At 41.3% G+C, this 26,019-nt stretch overlaps 1 protein-coding gene across 1 annotated transcript in view; it reads left to right on the top strand.

Moving 5' to 3' along the window:
* LOC126187423 (zinc transporter 5-like) overlaps positions 1-26,019 on the top strand; it is a 249,072-nt gene that overhangs the window by 108,644 nt on the left and 114,409 nt on the right. Inside the window, exon 3 of the mRNA XM_049928495.1 lies at positions 13,246-13,463. Within this exon, the coding sequence (XP_049784452.1) occupies positions 13,246-13,463 (218 nt within the window). The remainder of the gene's footprint in view (positions 1-13,245; positions 13,464-26,019) is intronic.

The following is a 26,019-nucleotide window of genomic DNA, read 5'->3' as shown; positions in this document are numbered from 1 at the left end:
TTGAGCAATTGACTGCCCAGATGAATCAAGGGACTATCAACAGTGTCTCCTTAGTGACCATTTAGCAAATGTTGCTGCATATCGGCCTCTGCAGCAGGCATCTGGTTCTTGCAGCCATGCTGACTGCTGTTCATCAGCAACAAAGACTGGAATCTGCACCCTAATACCACAACTGGATGTCTACTGAGTGGTCACATGTAGCCTTTTCAGATGAAACCTGTTTTATACTCCATCAGACAGATGTTCATTGGCATATATGGCATGAAATGTGTGAAAGCAAACACCCTGCAACCATCTTCAAAAGGGTCGTCTGTAGGGCATTCCCTGGGTGATCTCGTTATTCTGGAAGGCACATTGGATCAACATAAGTATGCATCTATCCTTGGGGAATGTATTGACCACAGCATCCAGTTTGTTTTTGCTTGACACAGTGACATCAACCGGCAGAACAATGCAACATGTCACACAGCTCGCAGTGAACGTGCTTGGTTCAAAGAGCATCAGGATGAGTTTACCATACTCCCTTGGCCCCAAAAATCCCTGGATTTAAACCCAGTCAGCAGTCTGTAGGACCATCTTGATAGGGCTATTCACGCCATGGATTCTCACCTGAGAAACTTAGCACACGACACTGGAATCAGCATGGCTCCACATCCCTGTCAGTACCTGCCAGAACCTCACTGAATCTTTACCAGCATGTCTCACTGTAGTCTACGAGATGCACTCAAGTTCTAAGGCCTCCGATTTTTTTCCTCCAGACTGGAAAGAGATAGAAACATGCGCATTGTTTTAAAATGAGGCCGCGTTCATTGTCAATACGTCCCAGAGATGGCAGCACCATACGGAAGATGGAATTTTACCGCCATCGACGAGAATGAGAACTGTTTTAAATACTTAAAATGGCGACGTTTTCCTTACTTGAACAGCGTGCAATCATTCGTTTTCTGAATTTGCGTAGTGTGAAACCAATTGAAATTCATCGACAGCTGAAGGAGACATGTGGTGATGGAGTTATGGACGTGTCGAAAGTGCGTTCGTGGGTGCGACAGTTTAATGAAGGCAGAACATCGTGTGACAACAAACCGAAACAACCTCGGGCTCGCACAAGCCGGTCTGATGACATGATCGAGAAAGTGGAGAGAACTGTTTTGGGGGATCGCCGAATGACTGTTGAACAGATCTCCTCCAGAGTTGGCATTTCTGTGGGTTCTGTGCACACAATCCTGCATGACGACCTGAAAATGCGAAAAGTGTCATCCAGGTGGGTGCCACGAATGCTGACGGACGACCACATGGCTGCCCGTGTGGCATGGTGCCAAGCAATGTTGACACACAACGACAGGATGAATGGGACTTTCTTTTCGTTGTTTGTGACAATGGATGAGACGTGGATGCCATTTTTCAATCCAGAAACAAAGCACCAGTCAGCTCAATGGAAGCACACAGATTCACCGCCACCAAAAAAATTTCGGGTAACCGCCAGTGCTGAAAAAATGATGGTGTCCATGTTCTGGGACAGCGAGGGCGTAATCCTTACCCATTGCGTTCCAAAGGGCACTACGGTAACAGGTGCATCCTACAAAAATGTTTTGAAGAACAAATTCCTTCCTGCACTGCAACAAAAACGTCTGGGAAGGGCTGCGCGTGTGCTGTTTCACCAAGACAACGCACCCGCACATCGAGCTACCGTTACGCAACAGTTTCTTCGTGATAACAACTTTGAAGTGATTCATCATGCTCCCTACTCACCTGACCTGGCTCCTAGTGACTTTCGGCTTTTTCCAAAAATGATAGACACTCTCCGTGGCCGCACATTCACCAGCCGTGCTGCTATTGCCTCAGCGATTTTCCAGTGGTCAAAACAGACTCCTAAAGAAGCCTTCGCCGCTGCCATGGAATCATGGCGTCAGCGTTGTGAAAAATGTGTATGTCTGCAGGGCGATTACGTCGAGAAGTAACGCCAGTTTCATTGATTTCGGGTGAGTAGTTAATTAGAAAAAAAATCGGAGGCCTTAGAACTTGAATGCACCTCGTATAACACAAAAAGTGATAATTCAGGCTTTTGACAGTTAGTCACATAAAAATGACCGGACAGTGTGTGCAAGACATTGAAATACCATATACTGAAAGAAGGATGTGAAAATTCCAATTCCAAAAGAGACAGGTGACAGGTGAGAATATTCCCAAACAGTCAGTTGAGTAAGTCAGTGTTGCAAGATGTTGACATGAATTGTCTACTGAGGAAATGAAAAATTGACAGAAGTTGACCTCAGTGAACATCAGTTACTTTTCTAGAAAAATGTAGGAACATTCAAGACAATATCAACCTTACGACTTACCTTAGAAGATAGACTGAAGAAATATATACTTATGTTTGCAGCATATGTAGATTTAGAGAAAACTTTTGGCAATGTTGAATGGAATGTGCACTTTGAAATGCAGAAGGTAGCAGAATAAAATACATGGAGCGAAAGGTTATCTACAACTTGTGCAGAATACAGACTTCAGTTATCTGAGTCGAAGGGCATTAAAAGGAAGCAGCAATTGAGAAGGTAGTGAGACAAAATTGTAACATATCCTTGATGCTATTCAGTCTATACATTGAACAAGCTTTGAAGAAAATCAGGGAGAAATTCGAAAAGGGAGAAGAAGTAAAAACGTAAGGTTTCCCAGTGACATTGTAATTCCATCAGATGGAATGTAGTGGAATTATATCAGATGGTGCTCAGTGATTTCGATTAGGAAATAAAACACTAAAAGTAGCAGATGAGTCTTGTTATTTGGGCAGCAAAATAACTGATGATGGCAGAAGCAGAGATGATATAAAATGCAGACTGGCAATAATGGTAAAAGCATTTCTGAAAAAGAGAAATTTGTTAATGCAAAATTTAAATTTTTGTGAAAGGAAGTCATTTATTAAGATACTAGCTACTCCCAGTGGTGTTACCCATGCTAAAACAATTATTTATAAAGAAATGTTAATGCCAAACCACTATCCACATGTATGCACAATCACAAAAGTTATCTCTTGGAGGTTTTGAGGCATGAGCCACTTGTGGCTCAGCAAACCCTGTGTGATGGCAGGTGGGTTCGGGAACACCAAATTTTGAGACAGTTGGAGAAGCTGACAGAATACATTGGATTCACAACTCACTTGTTTACTTAAGAAAAAAAATTAACTTGACCGAGCAGTGAATTAAAAACTATGTGAGGAAACAGAGTAAATAATTTTGTGGCATAGAAAAACTAAATCATTGTTTAAGAATCCCAATAATATCCCAACCCAATACCTTCCAGCATTCTATGTGCTGTGAAATATTTTAATGTGCATATGTGACATTGTTATAGAGTTTAGTGGTGATTTTATGCTAGAGGAATGTTTCTGCTGTCCTAGACTTAAGTATGTTCTTATTTCATTTGTCAAAACAGTTAAAAACTAATCTCAACACTATCTTTCATGAAGGACTTTTGTTATGTTACCTATCCCATGGGAACAGTAGTCACATTGACCATCCCACAGCAACAGTGATTTTTAAAAATAAAAAGTAGCCTGCATGTTAACTCAGGATATAGGCTGTCTCCACTTCAAAGTTCATCCTAATCTGACCAGATGCTTTGGCATGAAGGATTAACAAAGACACTGACTTGACAAAGAAAGAAAATTAGCAGCTTCTAGCTTGGTGCAGAGCAAATTTTGTAATATTTGTATGTCATCTGCCATCATGTGAGTCTGTTACCAGCAGATACACTTGCATATCACAATCACACACACGACTGCAGTCTCAGGCTATTGAAACCACACTGTGAGCAGTAACACTAATGCATGATGGGAGTGGCAACTGGGTGGGGGAAAGGAGGAGGCTGGAGTGGGGAGGGGGAGGGATAGTATGGTGGGAATGGTGGACAGTGAAGTGCTGCAGGTTGGGCGGCAGACAGCAGAGTGGAGGGGTGGTGAGGGGGGGGGGGGGGGGGGGGGGAGTGTGGAAAAAGACTCGATGTGGTGGTGGAATGACGGCTGTGTAGTTCTGGAATGGGAGCAGGGAAGAGGCTGGATGGGTGAGGACAGCGACTAGTGAAGGTTGAGGCCAGGAGGGTTACGGGAACGTAGGATGTATTGCAGGGAAGCAGTCATTGAAATGAAGGATATCATGTTTGGCAGTGTGTTCAGCAACAGTGTGCTCCACTGGTTTGTTGGCCACAGTTTGTCGGTGGCCTTTCATGCAGACAGACAGCTTGTTGGTTGTCAAGCCTACATAGAATGCAGCACAGTGTTTGCAACTTAGCTTGTAGACCACATGACTGGTGTCACAGGTAGCCCTGCCCTTGATGGGATAGGTGATGTTGGTGACAGGACTGGAATAGGTTGTGGTGGGAGGATGTATGGGACAGGTCTTGCATCTAGGTGTATTAGAGGGGTATGAACCATGAGATAAGGGATTGGGAGCAGGGGTTGTGTGAGGATGGACGAGTATATTGTGCAAGTTCAGCAGACGGTGGAATGCCGTTGTGACAGGGGGGTGGGAAGGATAGTGGGCAGGATATTTCTCATTTCAGGGCACGACGAGACATAATCAAAACCCTGGCGGAGAATGTAATTCAGTTGCTCCAGTCCTGGGTGGTACTGAGTTATGGGTGAATGCTCCTCTGTGGCCAGACATTGGGGCTTTGAGAGATGGTGGGATACTGGAAAGATAGGGTGCGTGAGATTTGTTTCCGTACAAGGTTGGGAGGATAATTACGGTCAGTGAAGGCTTCAGTGAGACCCTTGGTACATTTCGAGAGGGACTGCTCGTCACTGCAGATGTGATGGCCACGGGTGGATGGGCTGTATGGAAGGGACTCCTTGGTATATAATGAGTGGCAGCTGTTGAAGTGGAGGTATTGCTGGTTGTTAGTAGGTTTGATATGGATGGAGGTACTGATGTAGCCATCTTAGAGGTGGAGGTCAACATCTGGGAAGGTGGCTTGTTGGGTTGAGTAGAACCAGGTAAAGCAAATGGGGGAGAAGTTATTGAGGTTCAGGAGGAATGTGGACAGGGTATCTTCACCATCGATCCAGATAGTAAAGATGTCATCAGTGAATCTGAACCAGATGAGGGGTTTACGATTCTGGGTGTTTAGGAAGGATTCCTCTAGAACAGGTTGACATAGGATGGTGTCTTGCAGGTGCCTATAGCCATACCCTGGATTTGTTTGTAGGTAATGCCTTCAAAGAATTAATTGTGGGTGAGGATATAGTTGGTCGTGGTGACTAGGAAGGAGGTTGTTGGTTTGGAATCCATCAAGCATTGGGAAAGGTAGTGTGAAATAGCGGTAAGGCCATGGGCATCAGAAATGTTAGTGTACAGGGAGGTGGCATCAATAGTGATGAGCAGGGCACCGTGTAGTAAAGGGACAGGAACCGTGGAGAGTCAGTGAAGGAAATGGTTGGTATGTTTTATATAGTATGGCAGGTTCTGGGTAATAGGTTGAAGGTGTTGTTCTGCGAAGGCAGAGATTCTCTCAGTGGGGGCACAGTAACCGGCCACGATGGGGCATCCTGGGTGGTTAGATTTATGGACCTTAGGAAGCATCTAGACGGTAGGAGTGCGGGGAGTGGTAGGGGTGAATAGAGAGATGGACTCTGGGGAGAGGTTCTGGGATGGGCCTAAGGATTTGAGTAGTGACTGGAGATCCTGCTGGATTAGTGGAATGTCAGTGTGTAGTCAGCCACTCAAGCATATTATTGAGTTCCTGGATAATACTGTGACATGTGGGAATGACATGTTGCACAGAGAATAATAAGGGTTTCAAAAAACATCATGATTAGTTTGACAACAGGCTGAAGATATGTGCTAGAAAATAACCAATTGTCTAGCTGAGACCAAGCAGCTTTATGTATTGGACTTACAGAAAATGCTGGGTTAAGGCAGCATTGCAACCTCAGATGTATTTTTTGATAGTCAAACCTCATGAGACAGTGCCAAAATAAAACTGTTTGTAAAAAATAACATAAGTGAAAGCACTTTGACACAACTGAAGACATATCTATTATAAGAATAGGGATATTGTGGCGAGGGTTTCATAATGAGAAGTTAGGTGTTTCATGTGGCGCAATAGATGCATGAAGTTTGTAAGGGTACTAGTATAAACCTTCCATATCTTTTTGAATGTTGAATCCTACGCTAGCTAGTATTTTTGATAACACCATACCCAAGCTACAGAAAATAGTGAGCCTATGAAAATGTGTATTTTTTTGTTGCATTGGTTGTCTTTAATATACATCTACATCTATGAGGGTTGAATGAAAAGTAATGCCTCCACCTTCGTTACTTGGGTTTGGATGGGAATATTTTAATAAATCAAATGCAGAAATAATCCTTAGAATGTGATCTTTAATTACCAATATTCACTTTTCCACATAATCACCAGCCAAGTGGATACATTTCTGCCAATGATGAACAAGTTTTCTGAAGCCGTCACGAAAGAAGTCGACACTCTGTTTCCACAACCATTCACAATTGACTGGAGAAAGGCATCACCTTCATTCTCATAATGCAAGAGGAGTTCAAGTCTGTGTGCTTTCATTTCAGGAGTCAGCATCTGAGGTACCCATCATGCACAGATCTTCTGATAGCCAAGCAAAGTAATTTCTCTCTGAATGATACGATGATCGTCCTGAATGAATCTCTCAACATTTTGCTTGTGAAACTCGGTGGTTGCTGTCAAAGGACATCCAGCTCTTTGTTTTTCATGCAGGTCAGATGTTCCCATCTCAACATCTTTAAACTTACTTGACAAACAATGCACAGTACTCACATCAACACAATCACCATAAGCTGCTTTCATTCTCTGATGAATCTCCTTTGCGGTGACACCTTCTGCTGTCAAGAATTCAATGACTTTGCATTGCTTAAATCAAAAGGGTTCCATACTTTACACTGTAACAACACAATTGTTCAATGCTAAGGCTTCCCGCCAACTGGAGCTGTAGAGAAAAGACTATGTAACAAGCCAGTACCTGCCGCATACCAATGCTGCCAACTGTTGAAGAGTTACGAAGGTGGAGGCATTACTTTTCAGTCAACCCTCATACATCTATACTCTGCAGACCATGATATGCATGGTAGAGGGTACATCCCTTTGTGGCAATTATTAGGGCTTTCTCCCATTCCATTCACATATGGACTGCAGGAAGATTGTTTGCTTAAATACCTCTGTTCTTACTATACTTAGTCTAATATTGTCTTCACAATCCCTATGGGAGTGATATGTAGGAGGTTGAAATATATTCTCAGATTCATCAGTTATTAAACCTGGTCCTAGAATCTTTCAGGGTAGGTTTTCACAGTGTAGTTTGCATCAATCTTCAAGCATCTTCCAGTTCAGTATTCATGCTACCTTCCTTTTTATCTGTTCAGTATACCCTGGTAACCCTCTTTATTATGGGTCCTACACACTTGAACAACAGAGTCTAGGTTGGGTCACATGAGTGTTTTGTATGCAGTCTCATTTGTTGACTGATTGTATTTTCCTAGTATTCTGCCAATGAATCACAATCAGTGTGCCACCTGCTTTATGTATAGCTGATGCAATGTGATCATTTCATTTCATATCCCTGCAAATTGTTACACCCAGGTATTTACATGAGTTTACCAGTTCCAACTGTGACACAGATATTACAGTCATAGGATACTATGTTTTTTTGCTTGTGAAATGTGCTGGTTCTGACTGGATATTTGCACAGCTTCTTTCAGACAGTGTTCCATTACAGGTAACTGCATTGTCTGTGAGAAGTCTAAGGTTACTACTAATATTGTCTGCAAAGTTGTTAATATGTAACGTGAACAGCAAGTGTCCCAACACACTTCCCTGTCGATGAGTCTCTCCGAGAGAATATGTGTCTTCCTCACTAATAAATCTTCAATTCAGTCACAAATCTTGTTTGATGCCGCATATGATCATACTTTTGATAATAAGCATATGTGTGGTACTGAGTCAAATGCCTTTTGGAAGTTAAGAAACACTGTATCTTCTGAATTGCCTTGATCCATAGCTTTCAGGATGTTATGTGAGAAAAGTGCCAAATGGGTTTCATATGGTTGATGTTTTTGAGTTTTGTTCTGTTTAGCATGAAGGAGATCATTCTGTTAGAGATACCTCATTACATGTGAGCTCACTTTTCTGTGGTATGAGTGTTAAACTGGGGCAATTCTCCTGGGTTTTCCTTTGTAAAGGAAAATTTCAAAATGGAGTTCAGTATTTCTGCTTTTTCTTTTACCTTAAATTTCAGTTCCTGTTTTGTCTGTGAGTGGCTGGACAGTAAGGTGCCACTAACAGCCTTTACATGTGAACAGAATTTCTTTGGTTTTTGTGAAAGATCGTTTGACAATATTCTGCTATGGTAGTCATTGAAGGCTTCACGAATTACTCTCTTGACAGCCAAACATGTTTCATTCACCATCTCCTTATGTTGTAGAACACTATGTTTTATTTTACACCTATGATGCAGTAGTCTTTGTTTTTGCTACGAGTTTCTTTACAGTGACTGTATATCGAGGTGATCTTTAGGAGTTTCTTTACAGTGACTACATATCATGGAAGATCCTTCCCACCATGAATTTTTCTATTGGTTGCTTATCTATCCAGTGCATGCTCAACTATTCTTTTAAGTCTGAGCCATAGTTTTTCTACATGCTCCTGTTCTGACCTAAAATTTTCTAGTTACTCCTTTAGATATGCCAGTATTGCCTGCTTATATAGTTTACCGAGCATATAAATCTTTCTATTTGTATTCAAATGTATTTTAGTTGCCCTTTGTATTTTGATAATCATTGTTGTTATAGTTACCTCATGTTCATTGATACCAGTTTTGATGTGGACATGTACAAGGAGGTCAGGTCTATTGGCTTCCATCAGATCTGATATATTTCCATCATGAGTGGGTTTCTGAATCATTTGTCATAGGTAGTTTTCAGATAAGTTGCTTAGTAATGTTTCACAGGATGTTTTATCATGCCCACCACTAAGAAAACTAATTATCCCATTTGATTTGCTGGATGATTAAAGTCTCTCCCAATGATTACAGTATGATTGTGTAATTATGTACTAGTGAACTGAGGTTTTCTCTTAAGTTTTCAGTTATATCAAGAGCTGAGTCTGGTGTCGATAAAAGTATCGATCTGTCTAATGCTGGTTGAATAAAAGAGTATTATGTTGCTAGGGAGTTAGCTACTGCATCTTCTGAAGGGTTATGCAGCTGTTGAATGAAAAGTGACCAGGCAATTGGTTGTTGTTGTTGTGGTCTTCAGTCCTGAGACTGGTTTGATGCAGCTCTCCATGCTACTCTATCCTGTGCAAGCTTCTTCATCTCCCAGTACCTACTGCAACCTACATCCTTCTGAATCTGCTTAGTGTATTGATCTCTTGGTCTCCCTCTACGATTTTTACCCTCCACGCTGCCCTCCAATGCTAAATTTGTGATCCCTCGTGTGCCTCAGAACATGTCCTACCAACCGATCCCTTCTTCTAGTCAAGTTGTGCCACAAACTTCTCTTCTCCCCAATCCTATTCAATACCTCCTCATTAGTTACGTGATCTACCCACCTTATCTTCAGCATTCTTCTGTAGCACCACATTTCGAAAGCTTCTATTCTCTTCTTGTCCAAACTAGTTATCATCCATGTCTCACTTCCATACATGGCTACACTCCATACAAATACTTTCAGAAACGACTTCCTGACACCTAAATCTATATTCGATGTTAACAAATTTCTCTTCTTCAGAAACGGTTTCCTTGCCATTGCCAGTCTACATTTTATATCCTCTCTACTTCGACCATCATCGGTTATTTTACTCCCTAAATAGCAAAACTCCTTTACTACTTTAAGTGTCTCATTTCCTAATCTAATTCCCTCAGCATCACCCGACTTAATTTGACTACATTCCATTATCCTCGTTTTGCTTTTGTTGATGTTCATCTTATATCCTCCTTTCAAGACACTGTCCATTCCGTTCAACTGCTCTTCCAAGTCCTTTGCTGTCTCTGATAGAATTACAATGTTATCGGCGAACCTCAAAGTTTTTACTTCTTCTCCATGAATTTTAATACCTACTCCGAATTTTTCTTTTGTTTCCTTTACTGCTTGCTCAATATACAGATTGAATAACATTGGGGAGAGGCTACAACCCTGTCTCACTCCTTTCCCAACCACTGCTTCCCTTTCATGCCCCTCGACTCTTATAACTGCCATCTGGTTTCTGTACAAATTGTAAATAGCCTTTCGCTCCCTGTAGTTTACCCCTGCCACCTTCAGAATTTGAAAGAGAGTATTCCAGTCAACATTGTCAAAAGCTTTCTCTAAGTCTACAAATGCTAGAAACGTAGGTTTGCCTTTTCTTAATCTTTCTTCCAAGATAAGTCGTAAGGTCAGTATTGCCTCACGTGTTCCAACATTTCTACGGAATCCAAACTGATCTTCCCTGAGGTCGGCTTCTACCAGTTTTTCCATTCGTCTGTAAAGAATTCGCGTTAGTATTTTGCAGCTGTGACTTATTAAACTGATTGTTCGGTAACTTTCACATCTGTCAACACCTGCTTTCTTTGGGATTGGAATTATTATATTCTTCTTAAAGTCTGAGGGTATTTCGCCTGTCTCATACATCGTGCTCACCAGATGGTAGAGTTTTGTCATGACTGGCTCTCCTGAGGCCATCACTAGTTCTAATGGAATGTTGTCTACTCCCGGGGCCTTGTTTTGACTCAGGTCTTTCAGTGCTCTGTCAAACTCTTCACGCAGTATCTTATCTCCCATTTCATCTTCATCTACATCCTCTTCCATTTCCATAATATTGTCCTCAAGTACATCGCCCTTGTATAAACCCTCTATATACTCCTTCCACCTTCCTGCTTTCCCTTCTTTGCTTAGAACTGGGTTGCCATCTGAGCTCTTGATATTCATACAAGTGGTTCTCTTCTCTCCAAAGGTCTCTTTAATTTTCCTGTAGGCAGTATCTATCTTACCCCTAGTGAGACAAGCCTCTACATCCTTACATTTGTCCTCTAGCCATCCCTGCTTAGCCATTTTGCACTTCCTGTCGATTTCATTTTTGAGACGTTTGTATTCCTTTTTGCCTGCTTCATTTACTGCATTTTTATATTTTCTCCTTTCATCAATTAAATTCAATATTTCTTCTGTTACCCAAGGATTTCTATTAGCCTGCGTCTTCTTACCTACTTGATCGTCTGCTGCCTTCACCACTTCATCCCTCAGAGCTACCCATTCTTCTTCTACTGTATTTCTTTCCCCCATTCCTGTCAATTGTTCCCTAATGCTCTCCCTGAAACTCTCTAGAACCTCTGGTTCTTTCAGTTTATCCAGGTCCCATCTCCTTAAATTCCCACCTTTTTGCAGTTTCTTCAGTTTCAATCTGCAGTTCATAACCAATAGATTGTGGTCAGAATCTACATCTGCCCCAGGAAATGTCTTACAATTTAAAACCTGGTTCCTAAATCTCTGTCTTACCATTATATAATCTATCTGAAACCTGTCAGTATCTCCAGGCTTCTTCCATGTATACAGCCTCCTTTCATGATTCTTGAACCAAGTGTTAGCTATGATTAAGTTATGCTCTGTGCAAAATTCTACAAGGCGGCTTCCTCTTTCATTCCTTCCCCCCAATCCATATTCACCTACTATGTTTCCTTCTCTCCCTTTTCCTACTGACGAATTCCAGTCACCCATCACTATTAAATTTTCATCTCCCTTCACTACCTGAATAATTTCTTTTATCTCGTCATACATTTCATCTATTTCTTCATCATCTGCAGAGCTAGTTGGCATATAAACTTGTACTACTGTAGTAGGCATGGGCTTTGTGTCTATCTTGGCCACAATAATGCGTTCACTATGCTGTTTATAGTAGCTAACCCGCACTCCTATTTTTTTATTCATTATTAAACCTACTCCTGCATTACCCCTATTTGATTTTGCATTTATAACCCTGTAATCACCTGACCAAAAGTCTTGTTCCTCCTGCCACCGAACTTCACTAATTCCCACTATATCTAACTTTAACCTATCCATCTCCCTTTTTAAAAATTGGCAATTGGTAAAAAGTAATTATTTTGCTGTGAGGAATCAAAATGTGTAGTTTATTGACTGCTTTCCACAGATGTGGTGAAGTGTGACTTATAACTACTGTGGTATTTTTCAAGTTAATAAATCAGTGGTTGATATATCAATTTTCTACCAGATTACTTACGAGCCTGCTCTCATTTTTGTAAAAGTAAGAGATTAATAATAATAATAATAATAATAATAATAATAATAATAATAATAATACACCAGAACAGCAAACAAATGTCATGTAAGTGCATGATACAAGAGTAAAAAGTATGCCTATTTCTATTAAATAACTCTTCCTGCCATCTAAATAGTTTTATGGTTGTTGTTGCAGCAATGTGGGTTAGGATGTGTAAAAGTCTATTTTGGAAGGTAAAAAAATTGTCTCCATTTTCAGGAGAAATTATTGTAAAATCATGCAAAGATAAAAAAGGACGGGGGACAACTGTTCAGCAACAGAGGGGTGTACCAAGTGAATAACAGAAAACTAACATATGTTGAAGATAACCAATGAAAAGATGTGAATGAAGGTTCAGAAATAAATAGGAAATTAATAAAGAACAATCACAACAACATAATATGAAGGACAGTGAGAGAAACAGTGCAGATGTATGGGAGAAAAGCAGCAATAAATGAAACAAAGTAGGGTTGGTAAACAGCAGTAAAGGATTGTAAATGGTTTGGTAGCACTGGATTGAGAAAAATTGTTATGAAGGTGTAAATAAACTGCAATCGTATAAAATGAGAAATATTTTCAGAAAAGATCAATACTGTAATCCAGAGATAAACAAACTAAAGAAAATTGCACAGAAAAAACTGGAGATGTGTAGTAAACAAAAAAATTCTTTCCTATCCCACTCCCCCTCCCTTAAAAACTTCTGTTCATCTTTCACTCCTGTCTACACATTGGTTTCTCTTGTAGTTTAACTCCTATCCTTGGCTTTTTAATTACCATATTACCACTACTCTGGATTTAAAATAAAGCTCTTAAGTCTTAAACTGAACAGTAAACACTGTCCCAAACCATATAAGTATTTATATGTTAGCTTTTATTTTACATCAGGACGAAGCCATCATACATTTGATCTTGTAAACAGTGTTTAATATGTCTAAATGATGATTTTTTTTACTATGATTACAGTGCTGGTTGCTGCTTTCTGTATCTTCAGAAGCCTTTGCATCTGGGACACTCACTGTCACAAGCTCAAGTATGCCGCATTGCACAGGTTGTGCTCCTGAAAGTGGGCATCACTATCCTCATGTACTACGGCATGACGATGTGTGGCCCATTCCGTTCCATTCTCATCCTACATAATTATGATTTTGCTGTTCTGACAGCTCTTGGAGCTCTCTTCTCTGGTATGTATGAGATGTGTAGCAGTAATGCAGTCCCTTCAGATAGTAGCCTTTCAGTAATTTCTTTAGTATCTTCCACAATATGATAATGATTATAACTGATGCCTGTATGAGTGATATCTGTTGAAAGTTGCCATTGGTGGTATACCCATATCATTGCTGTTATTGTTAGTATGTGTGAATTTTGTATCTGTTCATTGAAATTAATGACTGAGTTCTTCATTAATATGTATGCACCGAACACTGTAACCACAACACTAAAATGTGCGACCAATCATTTTTAATCAAATCTGCATAAAAAGATAGACTATTACAAAATCAAAAAGAAGAGGAATTGGCCACCGTACAAGCACATACCACTGTTGGGAAAAAGCATTCTGTAGACATTTCCTTCCATTATGGTCTTCAGTGGAGACATTCATGTTGTTCCTGCTTGTTTCATAATGTCTTCTACCCATTTTCCATTAGGTTATTATGTTGTTCTTTTCTAATCTCTTGAAGTCTAGTAAGAATTTTCTCTGTTCATTTAACACCTGTTTGCATGGCCTCATGTCCCAACCACCTTCACTTCTTTTCTTATTGCAGTGATAATTATGTCTTCTTCTCCCATGGTCCATTCATCTTATATGTTTGTTTTCCTGCCCATCTTGGTAATTCCAACATGTATCTCTCCACCACTTTTTATATAAAAGTCCTTGTCTCAGTGCCCAGAGTTAAAACTAAAAATACCTACTAGTTGTAAAATTTCATTTTCTGACACATCAAAAACTTGGTTTAGAAACACTATTTAGTTTGTCAAAAGCACTTTAGCTCAGCTTGTCTCTCCTGTTTATTGCCACTTCTCTCCACAAAATCACTGTTTCAGTTGCCCTAATATAAAAACTTATCTGGTCCAGTAATTTCATTATTAATTTGTACTATTTTCTTACAAGGACATTTCAGACTAGTTCCTCCATTTCTGTTGAAGATTATTTGCACTTGTGTCAAGCAGTACTTTATCTGTCGTCCACGAAACAAAAGTGGTCATATTCCCAGTCTGAGCAAAAGAACTTTATCTAGCACTGCTGAGAATAGTTCTGTTGATAATGAACATTCCTGTCAGATTCTTATGTAAATTGCTGTTTTCCAACTGTCATGAAGCAGTATAAGAGAAAGCTTTGATGTATACATCCTACAGTGTATTGAAGAGGTCCAGAAGGTGTTACTCTTTAAGAACCAGTCATTGAGGCAGTTCCTGAGAGAAAATCAAATGTTTCAGATAAGGGGGTTTAGTCCCCTAACTATTAGTCCATGGTATAAACATCTAGGAAAGGGTTTGGCAGATGTGGAGTAAGTCACTGTAATGAAGACAAAACATTTTATTTAGTTTTCCAATTGGTAGATCTGCTTGCTGTGACTTGTACTGAGGTGACTTTGTAAGACATGGCTCCAACACTGCTGTAGACACTGTGACTGTGCCCAGGGTTGAACTGGTAACTGCCAGCATAGGCCACGCATCCAGAAAAGGGCCTGGCTGTGTCTGCCTCATCACTGTTGAAACCTTGCCTAAATATGGTGTTACTGCTACTTGTTTACACTGTTGGCAACATCTGGTGTCCCCAAACATATCAACATCTGATACACTGTATTGTTAGTTGTGGCGTAAGTAGCCAGACATCAGGAACAACTATGGGACAGGCAGTTAGTGTGTGAAAATACAATACGGTGCTTGCATTACTCCATAAATTTAAGATACGCGCCTTCATCTAATTCGAGCTGCAGCAATAAATTTTTTCTCTTAACAAGAATTTTGCAAAAAATATAATGTTCTATCTTGATTTCTTTTTCTTTCCACAGTCTTTACAAATTTAATGCATTTTGGATTAACCCATCATCAGAAATCAATCTGATAAGAGAGGAACAAATGAGAATTAGTTTTATGTGAAGTATATAAAGCATATACAGGTTGATTTGGAACATTTACAAATGGACATGGCAAATTGGGCATACAACAAGGATCAGTAACTGGCGGTGGCAAAAACCACAAGAGGGCGCTACAGTCACAAGATGATGTTCCTATACAAGCATGGGTGGTGTGCATGGAGACTGTCACCAATCACACTGTGGAAGTGTTGGAAGTTAACATGGCTTACTACACATACCGTAAAATGGCTGAAATTCATTTGATTGAAAGCACAGACAACTGCAATGTTGTTCTTTGGTAACCAGCAGCCAGCTTGTGGACATGGAATGAGCCGGTTTCACACTATCAGTGAAGCACGGTGGCGAATAATGTGTGGTATGGCATCTTTCTACAGGAAAGTAAGAGATTACTTTAATAATAATAATAAAACATCAGAACAGCAAACAAATGTCATGGCCAACTGCAATTTTTTACCTTCCAAAATAGACTTTTACACACCCTAACCCACATTGCTGCAACAACAACCGTAAAACTATTTAGATGGAAGGAAGAGTTATTTAATAGAAATAGGCATACTTTTTACTCTTGTATCATGCACTTACATGACATTTGTTTGCTGTTCTGATGTTTTATAATAATAATTATTATTATTATGAAAGTAATCTCTTACTTCCCTGATAGAAAGATGCCGTACCACACACTATTCGCCACCCTGCTTCACTGATAGTGTGAAACTGGCTCATTCCATGTCCACAAGCTGGCTGCTGGTTACCAAAGAACAACATGGACAGTTGCGGCAAGAGAAGCGTTCTCAAAAGGATGCAATGTTACCAAGTACATGAGGCTTATCTCATGCCGCTGATATTCCCAAATTATCCATCTGGTGCATAGAACATAATGGACTGCATCCATTTCATTCTGAACATGTCCAGATATTGCAACCAAGTGACTACAAGAAGAGCATTGGATTTGCTTAGTGGTTTCAACAGGAATCCACAGCAGATCAAAGCTTCACAGTGAGTGTCCTTATCACCAATGAGGCTGCATTCTCACACGAGGGTGTGATGAACATTCACAACCTGCATCTGTGGGCACATGTGAACCCACATGCTACATGTAGGCATGGCTCACATTGCAAATTTACCCTTAACTTGTGGGCTGGCATCATGGGAGGCTGTTTAAGTGGGCCATATATTCTCCCGGACCAACTTGATTGTTGGATGTACCTCTGAATCCTATGAGAGGTTATGCCAGATATGCTGAGTGATGTTCCCACACCTATTCATTGCTGCATTTGATTTCACCATGATGGAGCCCCTGCACATTTCAGCAAAGTGAGGGCACATTGGCAGGCAACCTTTTCCTGCTGCTGGATTGGTCATAGTGAGCTAGTCACATGGCTGTCACAATCACCCAATATGTCTCCAATTGATTTTTTCCTGTGGATGTACCTGAAGGACCTTGTATATGAAACACTTGTTACATCACTGGAGGACCTAGTGGGCATGATTATTGCAGCAACAGGGTGTCTTCAAGATAAACAAGATACCTTTGAGCAGCTCGTGCAGTGGGCATCCATTTGTAGCTTGTGACCAAATAACTGCAGTGTCATTTAGTAGCCCCAGATAGCCTCTGCGACCTCCATTTCCTATGTGATTAATGATCCTGGTTGTACGCTCCATGTGCCATGTCAGTTTGTAAACATTTTTTTGAATCACCCTACATATTTCACATGTACCATAATAATATAATAGAGAGCATAACATCTTTCTCCTTGCTACTAGTGTTGTTGTTGTTGTTGTGGTCTTCAATCCTGAGACTGGTTTGATGCAGCTCTCCACCCTACTCTATCCTGTGCAAGCTTCTTCATCTCCCAGTACCTACTGCAACCTACATCCTTCTGAATCTGCTTAGTGTATTCATCTCTTGGTCTCCCTCTATGATTTTTACCCTCCACACTGCCCTCCAATACTAAAATGGTGATCCCTTGATGCCTCAGAACATGTCCTACCAACCGATCCCTTCTTCTAGTCAAATTGTGCCACAAACTCCTCTTCTCCCCAACCCTATTCAGTACCTCCTCATTAGTTATGTGATCTACCCATCTAATCTTCAGCATTCTTCTGTAGCACCACACTTCAAAAGCTTCTATTCTCTTCTTGTCTAAACTATTTATCGTCCATGCTTCACTTCCATACATGGCCACACTCCATACAAATACTTTCAGAAACGACTTCCTGACACTTAAATCAATACTCGATGTTAACAAATTTCTCTTCTTGAGAAACGCTTTCCTTGCCATTGCCAGTCTACATTTTATATCCTCTCTACTTCGACCATCATCAGTTATTTTGCTCCCCAAATAGCAAAACTCCTTTACTACTTTAAGTGTCTCATTTCCTAATCTAATTCCCTCAGCATCACCCGACTTAATTCAACTACATTCCGTTATCCTTGTTTTACTTTTGCTGATGTTCATCTTATATCCTCCTTCCAAGACACTGTCTATTCCGTTAAACTGCTCTTCCAAGTCCTTTGCTGTCTCTGACAGAATTACAATGTCATTGGCGAACCTCAAAGTTTTTATTTCTTCTCCCTGGATTTTAATACCTACTCCAAATTTTTCTTTTGTTTCCTTTACTGCTTGCTCAATATACAGATTGAATAACATTGGGGAGAGGCTACAACCATGTCTCACTCCCTTCCCAACCACTGCTTCCCTTTCATGCCCCTCGACTCTTATAACTGCCATCTGGTTTCTGTACAAATTTGTAAATAGCCTTTCGCTCCCTGTAGTTTACCCCTGCCACCTTCAGAATTTGAAAGAGAGTTTTCCATTCAACATTGTCAAAAGCTTTCTCTAAGTCTACAAATGCTAGAAATGTAGGTTTGCCTTTCCTTAATCTTTCTTCTAAAATAAGTCGTAAGGTCAGTATTGCCTCACGTGTTCCAACATTTCTACGGAATCCAAACTGATCTTCCCCGAGGTCGGCTTCTACCAGTTTTTCCATTCGTCTGTAAATAATTCTGTCTTACCATTATATAATCTGTCTGAAACCTGTCAGTATCTCCAGGCTTCTTCCATGTATACAACCTTCTTTTATGATTCTTGAACCAAGTGTTAGCTATGATTATGTTGTGCTCTGTGCAAAATCCACCAGGCGGCTTCCTCTTTCATTTCTTACCCCCAATCCATATTCACCTACTACGTTTCCTTCTCTTCCTTTTCCTACTACCAAATTCCAGTCACTGACCCATGGCTATTAAATTGTCGTCTCCCTTCACTATCTGAATAATTTCTTTTATCTCATCATACATTTCTTCAATTTCTTTGTCATCTGCAGAGCTAGTTGGCATATAAACTTGTACTACTGTGGTAGGTGTGGGCTTCGTATCTATCTAGGCCACAATAATGCGTTCACTATGATGTTTATAGTAGCTTACCCGCGTTCCTATTTTCCTGTTCATTATTAAACCTACTCCTGCATTACCCCTATTTGATTTTGTAAAAGTGTGAAAAAGCTGTTTTCCAACAGTTGTTAAAATACAGATTATAAGATATCATGATGACATTATTATTATCATTACACTATATACATGGGGTATTAAAATAGTAAAGTTAAGCTAGAGTAGTGGACATTGGTATCTCCAGATTAAATCAAAAATTTTAACACTGTCACTAGAAATACATATATAATAAAATTGAAATATTGAAATACCACTGTATTGAAATACACTCCTGGAAATTGAAATAAGAACACCGTGAATTCATTGTCCCAGGAAGCGGAAACTTTATTGACACATTCCTGGGGTCAGATACATCACATGATCACACTGACAGAACCACAGGCACATAGACACAGGCAACAGAGCATGCACAATGTCGGCACTAGTACAGTGTATATCCACCTTTCGCAGCAATGCAGGCTGCTATTCTCCCATGGAGACGATCGTAGAGATACTGGATGTAGTCCTGTGGAACGGCTTGCCATGCCATTTCCACCTGGCGCCTCAGTTGGACCAGCGTTCGTGCTGGACGTGCAGACTGCGTGAGACGACGCTTCATCCAGTCCCAAACATGCTCAATGGGGGACAGATCCGGAGATCTTGCTGGCCAGGGTAGTTCACTTACACCTTCTAGAGCACGTTGGGTGGCACGGGACACATGCGGACGTGCATTGTCCTGTTGGAACAGCAAGTTCCCTTGCCGGTCTAGGAATGGTAGAACGATGGGTTCGATGATGGTTTGGATGTACCGTGCACTATTCAGTGTCCCCTCGACGATCACCAGTGGTGTACGGCCAGTGTAGGAGATCGCTCCCCACACCATGATGCCGGGTGTTGGCCCTGTGTGCCTCGGTTGTATGCAGTCCTGATTGTGGCGCTCACCTGCACGGAGCCAAACACGCATACGACCATCATTGGCACCAAGGCAGAAGCGACTCTCATCGCTGAAGACGACACGTCTCCATTCGTCCCTCCATTCACGCCTGTCGCGACACCACTGGAGGCGGGCTGCACGATGTTGGGGCGTGAGCGGAAGACGGCCTAACGGTGTGCGGCACCGTAGCCCAGCTTCATGGAGACGGTTGCGAATGGTCCTCGCCGATACCCCAGGAGCAACAGTGTCCCTAATTTGCTGGGAAGTGGCGGTGCGGTCCCCTACGGCACTGCGTAGGATCCTACGGTCTTGGCGTGCATCCGTGCATCGCTGCGGTCCGGTCCCAGGTCGACGGGCACGTGCACCTTCCGCCGACCACTGGCGACAACATCGATGTACTGTGGAGACCTCATGCCCCACGTGTTGAGCAATTCGGCGGTACGTCCACCCGGCCTCCCGCATGCCCACTATACGCCCTCGCTCAAAGTCCGTCAACTGCACATATGGTTCACGTCCACGCTGTCGCGGCATGCTACCAGTGTTAAAGACTGCGATGGAGCTCCGTATGCCACGGCAAACTGGCTGACACTGACGGCGTCGGTGCACAAATGCTGCGCAGCTAGCGCCATTCGACGGCCAACACCGCGGTTCCTGGTGTGTCCGCTGTGCCGTGCGTGTGATCATTGCTTGTACAGCCCTCTCGCAGTGTCCGGAGCAAGTATGGTGGGTCTGACACACCGGTGTTAATGTGTTCTTTTTTCCATTTCCAGGAGTGTATTAAATTTAAACTGGAGTGGTGATCATTGGTACTTTCGATTTAATTTTAATATTTTATGCCGTAGCTGTATGTCATATTATTACAGTCTTCATGATCCTTGGATAGGATTTTGCAGAAGAATGCTGTCATTAGGAAAAAACAAAACTAGTCTTCTTCAGGCCTGAGTATTGGATGTTAGATTTGTTAATTGGGTAGGTAGTTAGAGAATTTTAGAAAAGAAATGATTAGATTGAAGTTAGATGTAGTGAAGTAAGTGAGGTTTGGTCCCAGGAAGAATGGGACCTCTGGTCAGATAAGTGCAGGGTTATAAATACAAAATCAAATAGGGGTAATGCAGGATAGATCTAATAATGGACAAGAAAATAGGAATGCAGCTAAGCAACAATGAGCTGCATAGTGAACAAATTATAATAGTCAGTATAAGCATGTAAGCCAACACTAACCACACTTGTACATGTTTATATACCTCCTTGCCTCGGAGATGATGAAGAAATTGAAACAAAGTACAACGATATAAAAGAAATTATTAGAGAATTAAGAGAGACAGAAATGTAGTTGTGATGGGAGACTTACATTTGATAGAATAAAAAGGAAGCAAAGGGAAAATAGGAGGAGAATGAGGAATGGATAATAAGAGGAATGATAGGGAAGGACCTGGTAATATTTTGCACACAGCATAATTCAGTTGTTCCTATCACTTGGGCTAAGAAACATGAAAGGAGGTTATATACACTGTGTGTACACAGAAAGTTATATACACTGAACTGTATCTGATAGATTATAAAACACTAAGAAAAACATACCAAAACCAGATTTAAACTGCAAAATATTTCCAAGGGGCACCTATTTATTGGTTACAGTTATGAACTGTAGGAATTGCAGAAAGATAGGAGATATTGAAATGACACCTGAATAAATTAATAGAACCAAAAATTGTTGTGGGTTTCAAAAGGAGCATTACGCATCGATTATCTGAAATATGGGAAAGGAATGCAATAGAAGATTAGTGGGTACTTTTGAGAGATGAAGTATTGAAGACAGCAGAAGTTCAAATGAGCAAAAACACAAGGCTAGGAGAAATTCTTCGATGCTGCTGGAGATGGTGAATTGATTTGATGAAAGGAGAAAATATAAAAATACAGCAGATGAAGCAGGCAAAAGGGAATACAGACTTCTAAAAAATTAGATTGACAGAAAGTGCGAAACTGGCAAAGAAGGAATAGCTGGAGGAGAAATAAAGGGTTTTAAAGGGATTCATGACAGTGGGTAACATAGATGCCATGTATAGAACAATTTAAAGAGAACTTTGGAGGAAGAAGAAGCATCTGTATGAACTTTTGTAAAAGCTGAGCCACACATGAAACTAGGGGGAACTCCTATCAGTTTATTCACAACAAGGTATATATAAAGGATGCTCCATGAAAACAGTGCAAATTATGTTAAGGCTGTATTCCAAAACAAAGTCCAGTCCACACCACAGCAAAATTCCACCTATGATGAATAGAGCCCACAGTATAAACATGTTAGCCAAACCAATAGCACACTTGCCACCCACTCCACAGATCACATAACAGCTTACTCAGACCACCCATGGCTAGCTTATATACTGGATGTTGGTGCTTAGAGGACACTCCTGAAGACAAGTGCTCTCTGGGCAATGTTACCACAGGAATCAACATTAATGTTGCACCAGCCATATGGTTTCTATAGTGCTGTCCTCCCCCCCCCCTCCCCACCCCCCTCCATGCTCCTCCCCCTGCCCCCCTCCCCGCCCCCAGTAACAACAGTGGGGGGAGAAGACACAGGTGTTGCGTGGTTTAGAGGTGTGGTTTGGTGTCCATGGGTGTACTGCAGAAGGCTGAAGCAGAACAGCGTTCTATAGAAAATGCATGAGTTGCCATGGGACAGGAGGATGGAGAAGCATATACATCATGACCCATGGCAGACATATATCATCAGGTCATCCTTTAGATCCATGTTTGGTGGTGCCCAAAGTGGTAGGTCCATACCTGAGTGCCACCAGAAGGGAAATGCTAGCTGATGACATGTTCCAGTGGTGGACAAAGCATATCTGAGAGATTGTGCTGATTGCAGTCATGCAGCCACTATGCTGGGCTACAGCCCTTGATCGAGGTGGCCTTGTAGGTTGCTGTATTACTCAAAAGATGTTAGGTGTGGTGTCAAATACTATTTTCTTGCAGAGATGGCTTTAGAACTGTTTAGATGACTGTGCAAGACTGTGTCAAAATGGCAGTGTGAACGTATCTAATCCCATTACAAGTGCAAAGCCATAGGAGATACATGCCACTCCGTTATCAGAAACCAATGTACAAGGCGTACTTTCAAGGGCAGAGATTTTTTCCAAGGCTGTGATAGTAGTGGTAGAGACATAAAACGGAAGTGATACAAGTAATCAATCATGCTCCTCCACAAGGAGTCCAAAAACAGAGCAGCACAATATATGTGGATACGCTCCTATGGATCTGCAGTGTTGAGCCAGTGGGAGAACCATTGGCATGCAGGTTGTTGGGTCTGACAGGCAGAAAAGAGGCAAACCGTGTCTGCAATGTCTCTGCAGTATTTGGCCAGAATACTTGTTGTTCCACCATACTTTTCGTCCAGGAGTGCCCCAATGGGCAGTGTGCAGGAGCGGCATTTGTGGCGAAAGATATGGAGGAATCAAGATGCAGAAGTGGCTCTCATCTAAGACCCACAACAAAACCTCTAGTTTATGTGTAGTTGATGCTGCTGTGGCCTGTAGGGATGGAATTTGGGTCCAGGGGCCCATGTTGTACAAAGTGAACAAGACTGCGTACTGTTGGGTTCTCGTGGACGGTATCTGCGATGTCACTTGATGTTAAGGGGGAGGTTGCAACAGCTCTATCCAGATCTGAATCGAGCTGGGAGAATACCAATTTGTGTTGGTTGAAGACTGGATCAGGTTCTGTGGGAATCAGGACAGCACATACTCATTTGTGTGTAATGTCACTGTTCAGTAGCGGATAGAATAATGAAAATTAGATGAGTGTAGTGCCCAGCACTGGAGGTGATGGGTGGTCTGCTCTGATATGCAGTGTTTGAAGCCAAAGATGGTGATCAAAGGGCAGTTATCTGTGACAGGAATAAATTTATCTCTGTAGGAACAGTTTAAATTTCTGAACTGTGTAAGTGATTACAAGGGCCGCCCACTCTATTTGAGAAGTGGATAAGGTCTCGTAAGCATATATGATAGACATTCAGTGGCATAAGGGTACTTATATGACAGGAGTGTGCCAGTACTGTGTGCACATCAGGTCCTACTAGCAGAGGCAGATCAAGGGTGTATGCCAGAAGCAGACTGAGTGTATGTGTTGTCTAACACAGTTCCTGATTAAGGCAAACTTTTAAAGACTGATAAAGCGTGTCAACAGGAAGGCCACTATTTGAAAAGTGCACCTTGGTATCGTAACTGGCTCGGTGGGTAAGAGAGTTCTGCTAGGTTTACAATTAATGGGCCATAATATTTCATCTTACACAGAAACAATTGTAAGTCTTTGTAAGTCTTTTATATTTATGGGGGCTGTATTTTATTGATCATCGCAACATAATCCCTAATTGGTCCCAGTCCATTTGCTGAGTGTTTAAACTGCAAATATATCAAGTAATGTCACATGAACGGACACGTGCACAGGTTGCATTTAAATCCTTTCACTGCCAGCCTCTGGAACAAAAGCTCGAGGTTGTGAAGATGATCCTCTGGAGTTGCACCTCTGACAAAGATATCATCAAGGTACGTGGCACAACTGGGAGTATCTTTTAGTAACTGATCCATAACACACAGAAATATGGAACGGGCTGAAGAGATTCCAAAAGTTAACTGAGCCATATGGCATATTTAGCAGTAAATAAATTTGCAGTGCTGTATCCAAAGTGATTTGAAAATATGCCTCTGTGAAGGCAGTGTCATTTAACAAACTGCCATGGCCTAATTTTGCAAAGAATTCATCCAAAGTCAGTAGAAGATAATTTTCCACTTCAGATAGTGTGTTTATTGTTACTTTAAAAGCACCACAAAGTCTCATGGTGCCATTGGGTTTACATGCTGTTACCAGAGGAGTGGCCCATTGGCTATAGGGAGTAGGTTTAACATTTCTTCAGGAGCAAGTCTGTCCCGCTATGTTTTGTGAGCATCTTTTATAACCAAGAGCACCAGGTGAACTTAAAAAAAATACAGGGCGGCAGTTACTTTAAGAAGGATGTGTGCTTCTGAGAAAGTTGTCTTTCCTAATCCACGTGAGAAAATTTGAGCATATCTACCAGAGAGTGTCTTTAAGGTGGTGAAAGATCATTTAGATTTCTCAAACTGTAAATCAAAAAGCATGAAGAGAGCCTATCTCAAAAACGTTATTCACTTTAGGGTCAGTTACAGTCAGAAAATTTGCTGCGTGAGTTACTTGGTAAGTAAAACTGGAAAACTTCCTAGCAAACGTACATGATGATATCCATAGTCCCAAAGATTTCTCTCAGATGTCTGCAAAATCGGTGGCCATAAACTTAAGTACGTACATTCATTTAGTAAGGACACAGGAACATTGGTATCCTTTAGTAACCTAACAGGATGTTTGCCAATGAACACATGTAAGTGCATTTTCTGCACTGTGTTCTGAGAAATCTGGACTTCCATAGATTGAACATTCACATGGTTCACTACTGCAGGTTGTGGCATATTTGCAACAGAACTGCTAAAACATACCTCTTGCATGCAAGCATCCCATTTTTTCACACTCATGGCATGGTGGACTCCAATGGGGGCGTGTGGTATGTACGTGATGGAGGATACAATATTTACATCCAGGCAAAAGTGGTGCTGCTAATGTGCCCCTTTGCTGCTTGTGTAGTTGTTATGGAGATGTCCGGACTGTTGAGCAGGTGAGGGCCCTGCTGGAGTTAGAGTGACATTCCATAAGACTGATGTTGGAGAGCTGAGTGCCCAGACATCTTCTTCCATCATAAACAAAATTGGTGGTGTGTGGGCAGTTTTGTTGACCTGAGATATTTACATTAATTCTACCTGAGAAGGTTCCAATTTCCTCAATATGTGGTGTCTTACTTCTGAGTTTGGCATAAATCACATTATAATGTCCCTGATTAAACAGTCCGTGTAGTTCTGCCCACACTGATATTTGTCATCACAGTTCCTACGTACTCCATGTAGATTTTTGGCCCAGTTCTCATAAGATTGATTGAGGCCCTGTTTTTGCTTACAAAATTTTTACCTGGATGTAGTAACATGCCCCCCCCCCCTCTTTTTCCCTCAAAAACTGTTCTTGCAATAAAGAAAATATTTTAGACAAGTTTCACCAGATTCATTAATGGCTCCAGTTTCTGTATTAGGCGATCCAGTTTGGGATTTCCTAACAAGATCATGGCCATTTGTCTTTTGAAGTAGGAAATTTGTTAAGCTGAAAAATATAATTGCAGTCATCAATGGTAGGCATCCCATTTTTCACTTTGTTTA

Source organism: Schistocerca cancellata, chromosome 5 (assembly GCF_023864275.1).
Source record: "Schistocerca cancellata isolate TAMUIC-IGC-003103 chromosome 5, iqSchCanc2.1, whole genome shotgun sequence".
NCBI lineage: Eukaryota > Metazoa > Arthropoda > Insecta > Orthoptera > Acrididae > Schistocerca > Schistocerca cancellata.
Note: the sequence above shows the minus strand (reverse complement) of the source record. Positions and strands in the feature narration are given on the sequence as shown.